General features: G+C 35.2%; 2 protein-coding genes across 7 annotated transcripts in view; one reads left to right on the top strand and one right to left on the bottom strand.

Annotated features, from left to right (window-relative positions):
* The window catches only part of LOC138706266 (uncharacterized), a 149,780-nt gene extending 146,806 nt beyond the window's left edge, over positions 1 to 2,974 (bottom strand). For 2 of the 4 annotated variants that reach the window (XR_011333940.1, XR_011333942.1), the window contains exons 1-2: positions 1,853 to 2,974; positions 1,680 to 1,775 (exon numbers count right to left, since the gene is read on the bottom strand). The gene's annotated coding sequence lies outside the window, so the exon portion shown is untranslated. Of the gene's footprint in view, positions 1 to 1,679 lie in introns of all 4 variants that reach the window. The other 2 variants (XR_011333938.1, XR_011333939.1) reach the window with 1 other exon arrangement.
* The window catches only part of LOC138706264 (fatty acyl-CoA reductase wat-like), a 30,228-nt gene extending 21,058 nt beyond the window's left edge, over positions 1 to 9,170 (top strand). For 2 of the 3 annotated variants that reach the window (XM_069835348.1, XM_069835345.1), the window contains one exon: positions 6,559 to 9,170. In XM_069835348.1, coding sequence (XP_069691449.1) covers positions 6,559 to 6,649 — 91 coding nt within the window. In that variant the 3' untranslated portion in view covers positions 6,650 to 9,170. Of the gene's footprint in view, positions 1 to 4,546; positions 4,663 to 6,558 lie in introns of all 3 variants that reach the window. The other variant, XM_069835347.1, reaches the window with a different exon arrangement.
* Positions 9,171 to 17,750: the final 8,580 nt, after the last annotated feature.

Below are 17,750 nucleotides of genomic sequence, written 5' to 3'. Positions count from 1 at the left end.
CAGTAGATTAATGTCCTGTTTTTCTGTTAAAATTGTTGTTTTGTGAATTGCCTGCTTAGTAATGTGCTAACTTTCTTTCTGATCGCTTCGCAAGTAGCCGTATTTTATGTTTGTGTATGTTTGTGAAATTGTGAATCTAAGTATGTATTGTGAAGTGAAGTGTAAGGTGTATTTTAACAAAACGATAACAGCATTCATCATAATTGTTTTTTTAAATTATAATATTGTAACTCAATTATTGAGTTCGCCATGTCACACAAATATGTGAATAACCCGAAATTGTTTTGTTACGTTTGCGGGGAATTTACTCTGAAGTCACAGAGAAATACTATCATTCCTATAGTGAAAAAAGCATATGAGTTGTATTTTGGAAGTAAAGTAGACAAGGGAAAGAGCTGGGCACCGGGTAAAATTTGTTGTATTGTTCGCGAACTTTACATGGTTGGCGTAATGACATTCTCAATTTCATCTTGTTATAAGTTTTTCCGATAAGCAAGTTACAGTATAATAAAGTTTGAATAGGCCGTCTGTGCTTATGTAATTTATATAAATTAGTTTATAACATGAACGTTTTCGGCACTAGTGTGTGCCATCTTCAGATGTAGGAAAGATTCTGCCCATTTACACTGTTAAATAGATACACGTAATATTGACTTGATCATTATGTGTGCACAAAAACTTATAATATATAAGTACCCATTATCATTTTAAATTGTAGCATGAAAATACAAAACACTTACACACAGTTGATTAAAACAGTTAATTAAAAACAGTTAATTTAAAAACATTCCTTTGCTAATATAATGTCCATCGTTGTCTGGTGAACATTGTGGTTAAATTGACGTTTGTAGTTGTATTGTATTGTATTTATTAACATTCCATGATATTCATACATGCTTACAGCTAGAATATGGAACAAGTCAAAAAACTTAATACTATTATAAAATCTTAAATTATAGTCACAGTCTAGATGAAATATACACAGACGAGATTTACAATATAGTCTACTAGTACAACACATAGTTTTAGTATCAATTTCATGAAGTGTTATTGAATGTCATGAATTCACCTACAGAATAGAAGGCGTGAGAAATTAGGTACTTCTTTAATTTGGCCCTAAACAATTTTATGTTTTGAGTTTCATTTTTTATATCGATAGGGAGGCTATTAAAAATAGCCATATAACGCACTCCTTTTTGATAGCACGATAGACTTGCCAATGGAGTATGAAAGTCATTTTTTGACGTGTGTTTATGCTATGAACTGTTGAATTAGTTACAAAGTTTTCACGATTACATACGAGGAAGACTATTAATGAAAAGATATACTGACAAGCCATGGGCATTATTTGTGGTTTTTTGAAAATAGTCCTACACGACTCCCTAGATTTCGCACCTACTATTATTCTAAATACTCTTTTTTGTAATAGAAATATATTGTTACTAACTATGTTGTAACTATGTCAAATGGAATAAACCAGTTTTATATTAAAACGTTACATGGTTGCACTATGATATTAAAATATGTAGAAAGTAAGCCATAAAATCGTTTCTTAATGGGTAAAGTTCACTAATTGTCTGATGTTAATCACTTTCACATAATGAAGCACTTAGAGAGATAAAACATGGCGTGTGACACGTTTACGTGATGTGAGTTGCGGTGATTAGTTATTATAATACCTGATATTGTTTTCTTCAAATTGCCGATGTTTAGATGTTACAATTTCTTAAGAGTGCTGGGTTGTCACTGTCCGAATTTCAGCCTAGCCTCGCATACTGCGAACATAAAAGTTGAGTTGTTAAATGTGTTGATGTACAGATGGTCAGATATAATGAATGAGCAAGTAACTTACGTGCAACAACTGGTTGTGATGTGTATTCAGCGATGGCTTGGCTCAGATTGAAAGTCGGGCGGTGTTCACATTGATCTTAACCTAATGAACGTCTAGCGGAATCGGAAGTGGAGTGAGGGGTGGGGGACCTGTGGAGGGGGCTGATCTTGTTTGATTTTGTGAGATTAATTTAAATAGATTTAATAATGGGTTATTAGTATTGACTATTTGTTCATTTAAAAGAGGGTTTCCTTCATTGTGGCTCCTGGCTATGTAATATTGTTCAGCTGTGTCGATTAAAGAGCTGCTAGTAACCTTTATGACTTTTAATGCATCCTTTATATTAGTTAGTTCATGTCCTTTTTCAATAAGGTGTTGGGAAAATTTCGATTTATTTCTATTGTATTTAAAATCTGTTGTGTGCTCTCTGTATCTGATTCTGAAATTTCGGCGGGTTTGGCCGATGTACAATTTAGGGCAAATTTTACAATGTAATTGGTATATACCAATATTTGAAATAGGCTCAATGTTGTTAGTTCTGTTGGGAATTATGTTGTGAAGTTTGTCAGTTCCTGAGGCTATATTGATGTTCTGTTTTTTGAAAAAGCTATTTAATTGATTTGAAATTTTTCCAAAATATGTCATGGTTGGCAGTGTTTATTGGGTTTTGCTTTTTCTGGTTCCAATGTGGTGTGTTTTTTCTTGAATAATTTGGCTTTTCTTTTGTTGAGTAATTTATTGATCAGGTGTTTATCGTAGCCATTTTCTATTGCTAGGTTTTGAATGTAATTATATTCTTTCCTATAGTTGTCCCTATTCAATGGTGTTGTGAGTAATCGGTCAATTAAATATCTAAATTTACTGATTTTATGTGTTGTAGGGTGAGTCGAATTATTGTCAATGGAATGTGTGGTGGGCGTTTGTTTTCTGTGTATGTCAAAGATTATTTCAGGAGGTCTTACTGTGATATTTAGATCCAAAACTTCACAACATAATTCCCAACAGAACTAACAACACTGAACCTTTTTCAAATAGTGGTATATACCAATCATATTTTAAAAATTTCCCTAAATTGTACATCGGCCAAACCCGCCGAAATTTCAGAATTAGATACAGAGAGCACACAACAGATTTTAAATACAATAGAAATAAATCGAAATTTGCCCAACACCTCATTGAAGAAGGACATGAACTAACTAATATAAAGGATGCATTAAAAGTCATAAAGGTCACTAGCAGCTCTTTAATCGACACATCTGAACAATATTACATAGCCAGGAGCCACAATGAAGGAAACCCTCTTTTAAATGAACAAATAGTCAATACTAATAACCCATTATTCAAACTATTTAAATTAATCTCACAAAATCAAACAAGATCAGCCCCCCCACAGGTCCCCCCAACCCTCACTCCACTTCCACTCCTGGACCAGGACAGGACGCCAAAGAACACGGTGGAAGGACGCAGTCAACCAACTTTGTGCGGCAGCAACAACCAGTGCTAGTGAAATTGGGGACAAAGAACTAGGAATGTAAATAGACCATCAGGTCGGCTCTTCTGATGGTCAAGACTTGAGCCACCCCTGCCCAAGCAGGAGGCCTTGCCCCACTGGGGATTTACGGCTTTTATTATTATTATTATTATTATTATTATTATTATTATTATTATTATTATTATTATTATTATTATTATTATTATACTGGACAACTGTAATTAAAGGAAACTTTGTTTACTCAGTTATACTTGACAAAGTAGTGGTTTGTAAAGAATAATTTATTAATATGATTTTTATATAGTATTTGAAGAAAAAAATATTGCAGTAATTTCGAAACAACAAAAAACGAACAAGTATTTAATTTTACGTAGTAGGTAGTAATTATTTTAAAGTAATAGACCCTACTCTTTCATTGTTCGTCATGCATTATTATTTATTGGGACCATTGGCACACAAATGTTGAAGAAAATATACGCCCAATTAATTACATGCAGTAGCACATTGTGAAGTTTTTACACTGAAATCATTTCGTTGCTGTATGTCAATATGAATTAACATTAATATTAATAAATGATATAAATTAAGCTTAGAATTTAAATTCATATATAGTTTATTTGGAAAACGTTGAGAGCAAGTTTCGACAAGTTGGGAGCGTTACTGAAAGAAATTAAAAGTGTAGTTCACAAGCTGTGGTGCGACGATATTCTATTTATGTCAGGTTTAAAGATTTATTAATGTGAGTATATTGGCATAATGTAGTGACGTGAGATGGGAAATTTGCCATTATATATATTTTCAGAAAAATTTTCCGCCTTGCAAATAGTTCCTTTCTTCGCTCCTTACAACCTCAAGAGTCCTCACAAATATTTCTCACCATATTCTCATCACTTACCAGCTTATGAAATGAAAGTCGTAAGTCGCCTAATCTTTGATGGCTGTGTTAGTATAGACTCCAAAACAACGCCATTGTCAAGTTCGTTTTGCCGTGAGAGTACTGATTAAGAAATAAGCGCTGGCAATATCATATTTTGATAACTTTACTAATCTGATCTAAACTGTCACAACACTATTACCTTGACATTGGCTGATGAAAGCCTTTCATTTTAAAATAATGATTATTGGCTGAGGAAAACATTATAAGAGTTATGTTATATGATTCATAATTTCTCTTCTTCGTTATCTGTGAACTCCTCACTTTATTTATCATAACTCATTCACAGACACAGCCAAATCGGCACCAGTACTGAAACTGCGTTACTGAAAGAAAAACTGATATGCTGTTGCAAGTCTGCATAGCTCTGTCGCGTTCCCCTCCAAGACGATTCACTCTCTCCAGGTAGGGGAATAGAAAGTGCACATCACACAGAGACTGCTGCACAATGTGCAGGGTTTTGACATGCCTGTAGTACGCCGTTACGCGGATTTCCCACTGAACTGCTCTATTGGGTCCGAAGTCTCGAAGCGTAAGTATTACAACAGAAATTAAATTTCTATTAAAAATGAAAGGAAAATTCCTGGAAAACGAAAGGTGATACAGCATTTCCAATTCCATATTTGCTTTCAGCGGGGTCGAATTATAAATAGCCACCTATTTTCGTTCAAAGGAGCAAAAAAAAAAAAAAGTTTTAATTTGCCTATCAGCGTAATCAAGATCTTGACGTCTGGCATATAGACTACCACAATTTAAATATTTACAATTAATCTCATATGTATAAACACGCGTCTGGCCGCGAAACCAGGTGGCCCGGGTTCGAATCCCGGTCGGGGCAAGTTATCTGGTTGAAGTTTTTTCCGGGGTTTTCCCTCAACCCAATACGAGCAAATCCTGGGTAACTTTCGGTGCTGGACCCCGGACTCATTTCACCGGCATTATCACTTTCATTTCATTCACACGCTAAATAACCTAGATGTTGATACAGCGTCGTAAAATAACCCAATAAAATAAAAAAAAACACGGGAATTGGATAAAAATCTAAATGGACATAAGGAAAGATTTTTTTTTTTTATTTTCCAATTTAACCGAGTCGGTGGAAGTAATGGAATTCCAGACAACAAATGCATTTCGAAGTAACTGTTTAGATCTAATCAATCTATAGTATAAAATTAATACAGGCATAGAAGTAGAAAAAGAATAAGTTATAGACCTAACTAAACTAAACATTCTTATTGAATGGTTATAAATACAGTATATTGAGCATGATTATAAAAAAAAATTAGAATCAAGTAGAACACCAAGATCTCTAATGCAATATTTCCTAATAATTAGTATGACGCTATTAAGAGAATAATTATATTTTAAGGATATAGTTTTACGTGAGAAGGAAATGATAAAAGTTTTGCAATTTCTAATGGAGTTAGGTCGGTCCAAAAGTTTATTAATAAAAAAATTGCCTTTGGGCACCCAAATTCGATTTTCAGGTTAAATTATATAAATTCCTTAGTTCACTCCCAAGAAACATGTCATTAAAGTTTGAGAGACATTAAGGAAAAAAAAATGTGGATTTTAATTGTAAGAGTCGATGTAGCCTGTACCTTCATGAAGTATTACTGAAATTCATAAACTGGCTGTTTTCGAAGTGTTCCGAGTATAGACGGCAATTTGCACCAAATGTTTTGTATCTTTTTTTAGTAGGTCTTTTCGCCAACTACTTAGAATCTGTTTTTGAAATCTCAAATCACTGTAATCCAATTTAACGTACAAATTAAATTAAATAAAAGATAAAAAACCTGAAACTTTTAATCGTGTTAAGAACACATGCCAGGCGTAAGCCAGTAGAACTACAGTAAATGAGTATATGAATTTTTCGTTCTCGTTTTCTGTTCCCTATTGACGAGATGATGGTCGTAGTTTGCATTATGCTGCTGCCGAAGGTGTACAGTACACACCAGTTAGAGATGCAGTAAAAAGTTCCTCTACTGTGTTTTTATTTCTGCTTTCCTTTCGTTCTTGTATCCTCCTCCTTTCACTGTGACTTTCTCCTCTCTTTCTTCTCGATCCCCCTCGTTTCGACAAGTCTTCTCCTTTTTTTGTCCTCACATTCTCCTTCTTTCGTTCTCGGTTCCTTCTCTGTCTTCAGTCTCAGTTTTAAAATTTATTTTATTTGACTCGTATTTTATTTTGTTTGATTCTGCTTTCCTCAGCACTTTTATATTTTGATCCACATTATCTTTCTTTCTCCCTTCTCCTCTGATCACATTTTTGTGATCCAAGTTTCTGTTTCTGTTTTTGCAGGTTAGAGAGGATTTACATGGTCACCAAGATCTTGGTCTTCGCTCTCATTCTGTGGTTAATGTGGCTTGTCATCTTGCGTCAGTTCTTTTGACGGACCTCAACATTTTCATGGGATATACAGGGACATCATTTTATTTTTACTTCAATTTTTATTGTACCTGAGTTTTCGAATGTACTTCACTCCCACTCCTTCTAGTAGCAGACTTCCACATACAACCAAAGCCGCAAAGTCGTCTTACGATCATAATAAACAGTATAGAGTGAGTGAGTATAGTATGTTTCAGAAATATGATCGCATTTTTCAGTGAAGAAAGAGCATTCATTCACTATTGAATCATATTTTCGCACAGGTACTTTGCGTCCGTTTAGTTACGTCGCATCCCGGTATCCCCCACCCGTGTCTGCTGGCCCCTCTGTAAAGGCTAGTGTCTGAGCTATCTTAGCTCTTTTCTGAAAACATTTGCTGTTAGGAATTGGACTTCTACCTAATATTATACAACTATTTAAAATAATTTAAATAAAAGGGCATCGTTAAGTAAGGAATTGTCACGTGATTTTCCCCCCTTTCTAAGATCCTCCTACATAACCACATGGACGGGCAGTGGATAGCATATCTGAGTAAATTTATCAATGCGGATCGGGCAGAAGTGAAGATTGAATTGACAGTACGTAACGTACACTGTTATAGAGTAGGTACAGAATTATTTCAACAGGCGTAGGATTATGGCTCCCCCATGTCGCCTGATTTGAGTGCTTTGCATTATTTCTTTGGGGTTACTGTGAAACAGTTGTCTTTGCTAAACATCCTGCAACAATAGAAGAATTAAATAATTACATTCAAGAAACCGTAAGTTACATTCAATTTCATAAGATATGCTTGAAAACGTTTTTGATAATATGTACAAACGATTTGAAGCCTGTATCGAAATGAACGACCACCATTTTCAATAATTTGTTTAAATATCCACATTTTGATTATTTTTAAAATTTAAATGCACTGTAAATATTGTATACTAATGTGCTGTAGACAGTATAGTATACATTGCATAATGAATACGTCCGATTGGATAGTTCAGTTAGCGATTAAAACACTTACTATTAATACTGTACTGTATTTTGATTAAATAAAAACCCGACGAAAATGATCAAACTCAAAATCGTAACATTTCCTAGTTTACGTAAATGGATGCACTACTTTTCTTCCCTCCTATACCTAGTAAAGTTATTTGTCTTGTATTTTACACTAGTGTCGTGGAAGGAGTAGCAAACAGTGTTTCCGGTTCTCAATCGTTATTCCAAAGGTATAGTCAGGTTAATATTGAAAATGTTAGTAAAAATAAAATGATGTCCCTGTATAATACGAGTATATATTCCACACGTCTTTTTAAAGGTTTAAGGTAACCAGGTAGTAATTATATTACATTCTGTAGCTAAAGACGTTTTGGTTTAATATTCCCACTGTCCACCGCTGTGAAGTAACGGTTACCATGCCTGACAGTGAAACGAGCGAGTTCGGGTTAAAATCCTGGTTGGGACAAGTTACCTGGTTGAGGTTTTTCCGCTGTTTTCCCTCAACCCATTAAGGTCAAATGCTGGGTAACTTTCAGCGCTGTACCCTGAACTCATTTTGCTGGCATTATCACCTTCATCTCAGACGTTAGATAACCGTAGAGGTTGATAAAGCGTCGTAAAATAAACAACTGAAAATATTTTCGCTTCTATTAAAGATAGGCCCCTGCAACTTTTAGCATCTATTAAACACTCCTTTTTAATATAATAATGTGGGAATGAATAATCTTCAGCGTTTTTTTTCAAATTCAAAATCCAAATTGAAATTGATTCACAGTTTTCATTTAAATAGTATTATTCAGACTATAGTTACCAGAAATGAGCATGTGCTCGTGCTCTTGTTTGTTTATGAGTATCAAATTTTAAATTTTGAAGTGCACAGAAACCGTTTAAACATATTATCTCAGAAACTATTAAAGATAGAGTGATGAATTTTTGCATGAATTTTTCATGGAGTTTGATACTGCCGGTGATGGCTTATTATAGTATTTTGTAAAATCATTGAATTAAAGAAATATTGAATGAAAAAATAGCTTAAAATTTGTACTAAAATTATAATATTTTTTTTATTAAATTTTACTACAAAAAGTAACAAAAGGCTTCATCGGCTGCCAAATAAGGTTGGATAACAACATGTAAAATTTAGAATCTCATTTAAATAGTGGTTTTTGAGATAATGATACCTATATAAATGTTAAATGTTTTTTGTTTCTGTGCAGTCCATAGTTTAAAAATAAGGTGATCATAAACAAACACCCCCAAAAGGATTCTTTCGCATATTTTTATATTAAAAAGGTGTGATAAATAGATGTTAAAAATCTCAGAGTCATAAAATTAATAAAATAGAAAATATTACATTTAAACATCTTACTTTTTAGCCACAGAGTGCAATACAATTACTACCTGGTGCCCTCATATGTTCAGAATGTCCATACTATCTATTGCATTATAAAACGGCTCAGGAAAGACTTATAGGCTAAATGATATGTATATTATTAAATTTAATAAAAGTGTATCAGTTACGTTTTTTGTATTGACTACCATGCAGCGCGGATCTACTTGCTATTTATTTAACAGAATGACAGAAAAATATGAAGTGAGATGTAATAGACCCTGCAGGAGATGGTTTTCACTGAATATACGGTCATTCAGCCCTGGAAGTTGGATATTTTAAATAAGTAACGTAAAAGCATTACGGGGTGTCGTATGGCGTGTGGGGATATGGGCAAAAGTTCGCTCTGTTGACTTCGACACGAAGTGGATGTGATGTCAGCGCCACACATCGGCCGCCATTTCATATTCAGAAGAATCGAATTTGATTCGGGACTATCTGCATGTCTGAGTCATCCTGGAAGCTAGGATGACGAAGAAAATACAACCACCGCCTCACAGAGTGTAATAATTTCAAGCAGTTACGTACTTACAAATGACTTTTAAGAAACCCGGAGGTTCATTGCCGCCCTCAAATAAGCCCGCCATCGGTCCCTATCCTGTACAAGATTAATCCAGTCTCTATCATCATATCCCACCTCCACAAATCCATTTTAATATTATCTTCCCATCTACGTCTCGGCCTCCCCAAAGATCTTTTTTCCCTCCGGCCTCCCAACTAACACTCTACATGCATTTCTGGATTCGCCCATACGTGCTACATGCCCTGCCCATCTCAAACGTACGAATTTAATGTCCCTAATTGTCAGGTGAAGAATACAATGCGTGTAGTTCTGCGTTGTGTAACTTTCTCCATTCTCTTGTAACTTCATCCCTCTTAGCTCCAAATATTCTCCTAAGAACCTTATTCTCAAACACCCTTAATCTCTATTCCTTTCTGAAAGTGAGAGTCCAAGTTTCATAACCATACAGAACAACCGGTAATATAACTGTTTTATAAATTCTAACATTCAGATTTTTTGACAGCAGACTAGATGACAAAAGCTTCTCAACCGAATAATAACAGCATTTCCCATATTTATTCTGCGTTTAATTTCCTTCCGAGTGTCATTTATATCTATTACTGTTAGTCCAAGATATTTGAATTTTTCCACCTCTTCTAAGTATAAATCTCCAGTTTTTATATTTCCATTTCGTACAATATTCTGGTCACGAGACATAATCATATACTTAGTCTTTTCGAGGTTTACTTCCAAACCTATCGCTTTACTTGCTTCAAGTAAAATTTCCGTGTTTTCCCTAATCGTTTGTGGATTTTCTCCTAACATATTCATGTCATCCGCATAGACAAGAAGTTGATGTTTCAAGCAGTTAGCCAGCCAGAAATTATACTTTACACCCAGTCTTTGATGCTTAATTCTTGAATAGCTGTGTTTATAATGTTCCACAATATAATATCCAAGTGTAGACAGAAGTTTACATAAGTTAGCACAGGACCCTAAGACCAGAGCGAAAGTTGCATTTCTCCGATAAGATCATTTTCTCTTCAGAGGCATGCGTGCAGTTTATGTTTGGATGGAGTGAAGTGAGGAAGATAATATAGGCTAGTATTTTTCTCTAATATACAGTGTGGATATACACTGACAGGCAGAAAAATTACTCACTTTAAAAATAGATAAAAATGATAGCAGCTGAATGGCTGTCGGAGAAACACATGCTGCATAACGCTCTCCAGATCGCCTCCAGATTCTGTCCCTGTCGTCTGGTTATCTCAGGGGTAAGCTGTTTGTTCAATGGGCAAATCGAAACCTCGATGGTCTGGGGTCAATGCTGGACCTGTTGCAGGTCGTCATGGCTTTAGAGGTACTTTCCCTAGACTTTTCCGAACTGTCCTCACGCTTAGGCCTATGTAGACACCCATAACATTCTGGAAGTTCATTTCGGGCTTCCACCCAGGTTTCATGACAGATTTCTTAAAATCTGCAGCACTATAAATCGGTCCTCACGAGCTGTAGTTTTCAGTTTTTGGCCAGATCTAGACTTTCTAGGTCAACTTTGGTTGTTCTGCATCATTTTACTGCATCTCTCTAGCACAAGCACAGAGGAAATTGCGACCATCATTCAATAGCTTTTGAAAATTCTGCGCTCAGGCAAACAAATTTAATGTTGAAATGACAAAATCAGCATTCACTAATAACGTTCCTTACAACAAAAACAGAAGACAAGCAATACAATAATGAAAAACATGAGTCTGATGTCACCTGTATACTTAGTATAACATTCTTTAGATGACGCTTACGTACAATAAAGTACAGTAGATAGATGCTGATTGATTTCCAGTATATATTGCTGAAAACGCGATTAATTTCACTTGAAGCCTTTGAAAAAATCTGTAGCAGAACTAGTAGAACAAATTGCAATAATAAATAATGTTTCATGCAAACTTAACAGTGTACAAGCTGAGGTAATTGGTGGAGTTATTAGTGGGAATGTAATGCGGCCGGCCGACATAGATGTACAAATAAATAAAATACTTAAAATATGCATTTGTAGTTTCAGACGTGTAACGTAGCTTTTCTGCTTACAAGAACTTATTAGCCAATACTCGCCTTTAAGTTAGTTTTGAAAATGTGGATTGCTGTTAAAAAAAACGAAGAAATCAAAGAGCTACAATCAGACACTTCAGGTAATATTATTACGTGTATATGTATAGATTGCAAGTCCTGCAGTTAGCATCGACCTCTCGAGATGTCCCTACTAGTGTCGTGCATTTCAAGTTCTATGTTCGGTTCAAGTTTGTCGAGAGTGACACGAACCGAAATCTTCTTTGAAATCTCTGTCAAAGCTCGCAAGAACTTGCCTCTTACATAATCTGTGCCTTTGAAGTTCCTGGCCTCTCCTAACCTACCCTCCCCTCCTCTCTCCTCCCCTCCCCTCCTCTCTCCTCCCCTCCCCTCCCTTCATGCTTTTAGCTGAGTGAGGATTTTAGAACAAATCTTGTGTAGATCTATTTAGATGTAAGGACAGATAATTTTAATTACAAAAATGTGATTAAACATCGACAGAAATATACGTACATAGAGGTACATCACATTATTTAAAAAAAATACATGATAATGGTTACTATACCAATTACCGATAGAAAATGGCTATTCTTCACATAATATTCAAATAAATCACAGTTTCTCGGTAACAATATTTGTGTGACTATACGGATATTGGAAGTATTATCAACGTGCATTACGAGCCGTATGTTAGATTCAAGTTAGTCAAGTATAGCGAAGTTCGACATTCGTCTATGTTCGCTCTGCAGAAGAAAGCCTGTCGTGTTTGTTTCATTTTGTTATAAACATATTTCCTGTCATCCTATCTTTTCATGTTTTAACCGCTTAAGGATTTTAGCACAGATCTTGGGGATTAGTTCATCATATAAAATAAGATGAAGTTTGTAATGTCTTGGTTGCCTCTCTTATGTTCGTACATTGCGGGATATTATTTTAAACCACTTACGGATTTGAGTATATATTTTACGATTAGTTTTCCATATGGAATAAGATGAAGTTTGTAATGTCTTGGTTTCCTCTCTTGTGTTTGAACATTGCACAATACTAATCGGTACTTTGAGCATATGCTTTTTAAAATATATTTGTTTGATTTATTTATACTATATTTTTGTGAATGTTTAGTCATATTAATAACAAGAAAAATTACCTATACTAATTATTGTGCACAACTTCGCAAGATATGTGCCTGACATCCTTTTTGCAGCTAGTAAAGCATAAAGGCGCAGGGAGGGGAGGAACTAAGGAAAAAGGCACCGAACATATGTAAGAAAAGAGAAAGATTGAAAAAACGAAAAGTGAACTTCGGTTCTACAAAAACTCGATAAACATGAACCGGATATAAGGCCTGTTACCCGTTTTCAACTAACTCAGTTGTTTAGTTTACATGCTTCACTTCCATGTACCGTTGGGTTGCCTATGGAGTAGGGCGAAGTTTGTAGTACCTGGATATCCTGTCTCATGTTCGCACATTGCAGTCCCTCCTACACCAACGTCTCGTAGTGCTGCCAGAGGCGATGCAAGTCTTGTTTATAACAGTGAAGTCTGAATCGCACCGACTTACGTAACGGCGCGGCGCATTAAATCTGCTTCAATGTCTCGGCCTTAATTATAAAGTGTGTACTTATATAATGAACTATTTTTTTTGCTAAAATTATTATCTCATTATCTAGAACAAGTATCTGGATAAACATGGGCAGGCCACGAACAAAAACCGAAATGCAGCGCTACTGTATTACTGTTTTGTAAGCTATAATAACTGATAGGCGTATTATACCGAGAGTCCCACTCGAAGGTAGCCCCGATAACATTAATTTAAAATATTTCAAGGATTTCAACCTTCAGAAACGTGCGACGTCGTCTTCTGTAAGTTGTGTACTAACGCTCGTGGAGGACATTTTCAGCATCTACTGTGACAATCTCGTGCTACTCTTGTACTTTTTTGTACTTGTACCACTGTCTACTATATACAGTCACGAAGCTTGAGTTTTGAGGGTGCTAGAAACAATAGACTACCTTCGAGTGGGACACAATGTATAACACTCTAGGTTACAATAAATTAATTTTCTAAATTATCGGTAAGATATTGTTTTTAACATTTTAGCGTATTATTTACTAACTTACACATAATGTTCTACTTTCTGTAACATATTAGGATAATCGTGTGTCTGTAAAGACAATTTCGAATACCTCCAGCTTCGTCTTCCTCATCAACTTCAGACTCTATGTCGTCAGTCAAAGAATATATGTTCTTTTTTATTTTGGGTGCTCTACCAATGACAATGGTATTTCGGGCTCCGAAAAGTCCATTTGAACATTTAAATGGAAGCATTCATATGGACGAATATAAAGTATTTTTACGTATCTGTCAGTATGACTGCCATAGCTGACACAGTCGACTACAGTTATCTCAGTATTTATAATAATAATAATAATAATAATAATAATAATAATAGTAATAATAATAATAATAATAATAATAATAATAATGTTTTATTTTCGCTGGCAGAGTTAAGGCCATAAGGCCTTCTCTTCCACTCAACAGTTATAGTTTCGTAGCGGAAGTTACATCTAGCCCTCTCTCCAGTAGTATTATTTACATCGATGATGAAGCCAAATATTGCTATTCTAATCATATTACGATTGAGATGGATGCGTATATGTACACTGTTGTTTATCACAAAGTTCTTTAGTTAGGCTAAAATATCTTGTACCTTCTAATATGGAGCTTAGTTTCTGCCTATCAACTATATTACTACTGAAAACTTCTGCAAACGAAAGTAACTATAAATAACAAAATGCTACTGGAGACATCTATGGACGACAAGAGATACTAAAAATGGAGTTACCGCAACTATTAGTTACAAGCGCTGATAAATCTACATTTAACTTTCCGGAAACTCATGATAGTCATCAGTGCAATTAAATTTATATGAGCAGTTAAGAGTTGAGATGTACCAGAAATCGGGCATTAATGACGTGACGACGTCTAGAATCTAAAACAGCGGTCATCAGCACAGTGGACCCTCGGGCTAGCGTCTGTTACCCACTGATAAGAGACTGCACTATGGCGCATCCGTGACTGCTGGCGGGTATGCTCTCTCACTCTTCCTGCTGCACGACGGAGCATATTACGATGCACTGCTTACCCGTTTCCCATTTCAGCGGGTGCTGATGATCACTGATCTAAGATATACTCAGTATGTTTCTTTCATGCTAACTGCACGGGTCATGGGAACAGATTGCAGCTCCTTAACATTATGTAGTAATACAGGCTTTAAACTTATTTTATACAAGTCTATAAATAAACGCCGATCTTGAATATTGTATTCAATATTTAACTTTGGCTTAAAAAACACTCGCAGCATTACAAGGGCAAGGCGAACCATGCTTCCTAAAATATAGGTAACAGCTCTTTAGTCCTATTTCGGAAGAAGGTAACTTTCGAGCCTTTTTCCAAGAAATTCCAGTGCTGAAGCCATTTAATTTTGATTGGAGATTTAGTTTTTGGACCATATGTTTCATCTCTTTATATACGTAGATGCCATTACACTGTTCTCTGAAATTTGAATCTTTATCTTCTGATTCTGAAATCTCTTGCCAATTTGAAGGAGCTGATGGTATTAATCATTATTTCGCATAAGTTGAGATACATCCCCTGATTGAGGTTCTGGCTGATATGTACATCTAATTATCAGGTAGTACCTACATCTCACTTGACGATATGTGTCAGAGGAAGAACAATTGTTTGTATGCGTCTGAAGTCTGACTAGTATAATATGTAACTAGTCGGCGATGTAAGCACTGTATCTCCTGTCTACTTGCCTCATAAGTGGTGCCTTGTTGGTATCACTTGTGAGGTTCGGACATGTCTTCGGACAGTTGACTAAACAACAACTAGTTGAGATATGCAGTTGTTGGTTTAGGCCTACTATTTTATGTGATTTTTGTTACAGTAATTAGGCAGAAATAATAATTGTGTTGTCAAAATGATTCGTGGGTTCACGCCATGTTATTGCAATTGCATATGACACGAGCTGTTTCTTTCTTTTTATCAACAGTAATCTCACTAGAGGTTTTGATTTATCTAGAGAAAATCAAAACTCGAGTGGGATTTAATTGACTATTACACGATTAGAAGAAAGTAGGCTATATAAAGATTAGAAGTAACAAAGTACTCCAATGCAATAACATATTAATTGGCTTACGAAAATACAACTGTCTTCAAATGTATTATTGTACCATCTCAACATTACGCTAGATGGCAGTAGTGTTTTATGATGATGTTTTCTTGTTACCGGTATCAGTTGTGCCAACTATGGAATCATCATTGAACTCTGTGGACGGTTACTAGTCAAGAAGGCTTTCATTTTTATTAAAACATTTGCATTCCACTTCAATCATCCGGCTCCCAGTAATCAACGTTACTTGACAGATGATTTTCAATAAATCTTAGTATTAAACAATCTCTGATACGTGACTATCCATAATATCATATAGCAGAAGCTATAACAAACATAACCTAAATAATATAAACAAGTGTTAGAAAAGTTTTAATTAGGGATGATGAAATAAATAAGAAACGTTTTAATTAACGATGGTGAAATAAAAAATAAACATGGATAATTTTAAAAGAAACAATTATTGAAAGTACAATTTTCAAATTTGAATGTTTTGGTGGTTGGTGATTCAGTTGATGTTATATTGGACGTGTGCGTAAAAGAAGTGAACTCGTTGGTGTACATGGTATATCTTTATTAATTATTGTTCTTGAATGCCAAAATGCGAGTCATATTTGAAAGTTATGTACATCAACTGAAGTGGTTTGTAATTTTCTGTTTTTTGACGGCCAGACCAGTGCAGTTTGAAATGTTGGCAAACAAAGAAACAAATGCTAGGGTAGTGATAAAAATAAACAAAAGCTAGGGACGCGATAAAATTAAACAAATGCTAGGGACGCGATAAAATTGTGCGATAAGCAGCCATGATTGATTGAAAGACGTCCTTTCGTACCGTTTTATTGGTCGAAAGTAGTGTGACGTAGTAAAAGTGTAATAGTCCATTTCAGTTCACAAAGTGCAGTCGTAGAGAACGGTTGTGTAGTAAGCAGCGTATACAAGTAGGTTAGCGTGTCAAGAAAGTATGGGCGACGACCTAAATTCTTACAGGGCGCGAATCGGGTGCTTCAATGCAGGGCAGTGTTGCAGATGTTCAAAAGGTGAATATGCTATAGTGTCGGATAGAATCAACATATTTGTGGCCGCGGCTGTTTTATCAGTTCTGCTGATTATTGGAAATGTGGAGTTAAACCCTGGTCCTGGACATACAGAAGGAAGAGTCTACAGTGATGAAGTGTTTCAAAGAGAATGGATAAACTATATGAAAGAAACGAGAGAAGACAGACTAAAGGCAAGTGTTCTACTAAACAAAGTAGCAAGTGATATAGATACATTAGTAAACAGATACACTGAAGTAGAAAAGAAGTTAAAGGAGGTTATCCAAGAGCAGGTGGTGTTAAAATAGATAGTTAAAAAATGGGAAAATGACAGTAGAATTACTAACATTGTAATTTATGGCGTTGAAGAGCGCAGTCATGAAAAAGGAATTGATACTGGTTTCGTAGTGTTAGAATTATTAACTAAGTATTTCAGTCTAAACTTGGACATAAGTGCGATTAATAACGCGTATAGAGTCGGTAACGGAAAAAAGGACCAATTATTGTGAAACTGAACAGTTACTTTATCAAAGAGCACATCATTGCCAATACGCGTCAACTCAAAGGCACAAATATATTCATAGAAAATGACTTTGCAAAAGAAATTAGAGAGAAAAGAAAGAAACTAATTCCAATATTAAAAGAAGCTCGAGGTAAAGGATTGAGGGCAACTTTAGTAAAAGATAAAATGAAGATAAACGGAAACATAGTTAATGTAGAGGCCTTAAATAATCAATTCACTGAGGATTTATTCAGTTGCTGCAACAACAGAAATAACGAAATAGAGACTGGTGGAAATAGAGCATCATCGACACCACACGTAAACAGAAGTGCATCACGAAACAGGAAGTCTAGAAGCATAGATAGGACTGATAAGAAAAGTAACTTATCAAGTGGGCAGAAGGAATCAGAAATAACAAATAGAAGAATTGATGAGCTTACGGGAGTGAATGATA

This window comes from Periplaneta americana, chromosome 9, assembly GCF_040183065.1.
Source record: "Periplaneta americana isolate PAMFEO1 chromosome 9, P.americana_PAMFEO1_priV1, whole genome shotgun sequence".
NCBI classification, from domain to species: domain Eukaryota; kingdom Metazoa; phylum Arthropoda; class Insecta; order Blattodea; family Blattidae; genus Periplaneta; species Periplaneta americana.
Note: the sequence above shows the minus strand (reverse complement) of the source record. Positions and strands in the feature narration are given on the sequence as shown.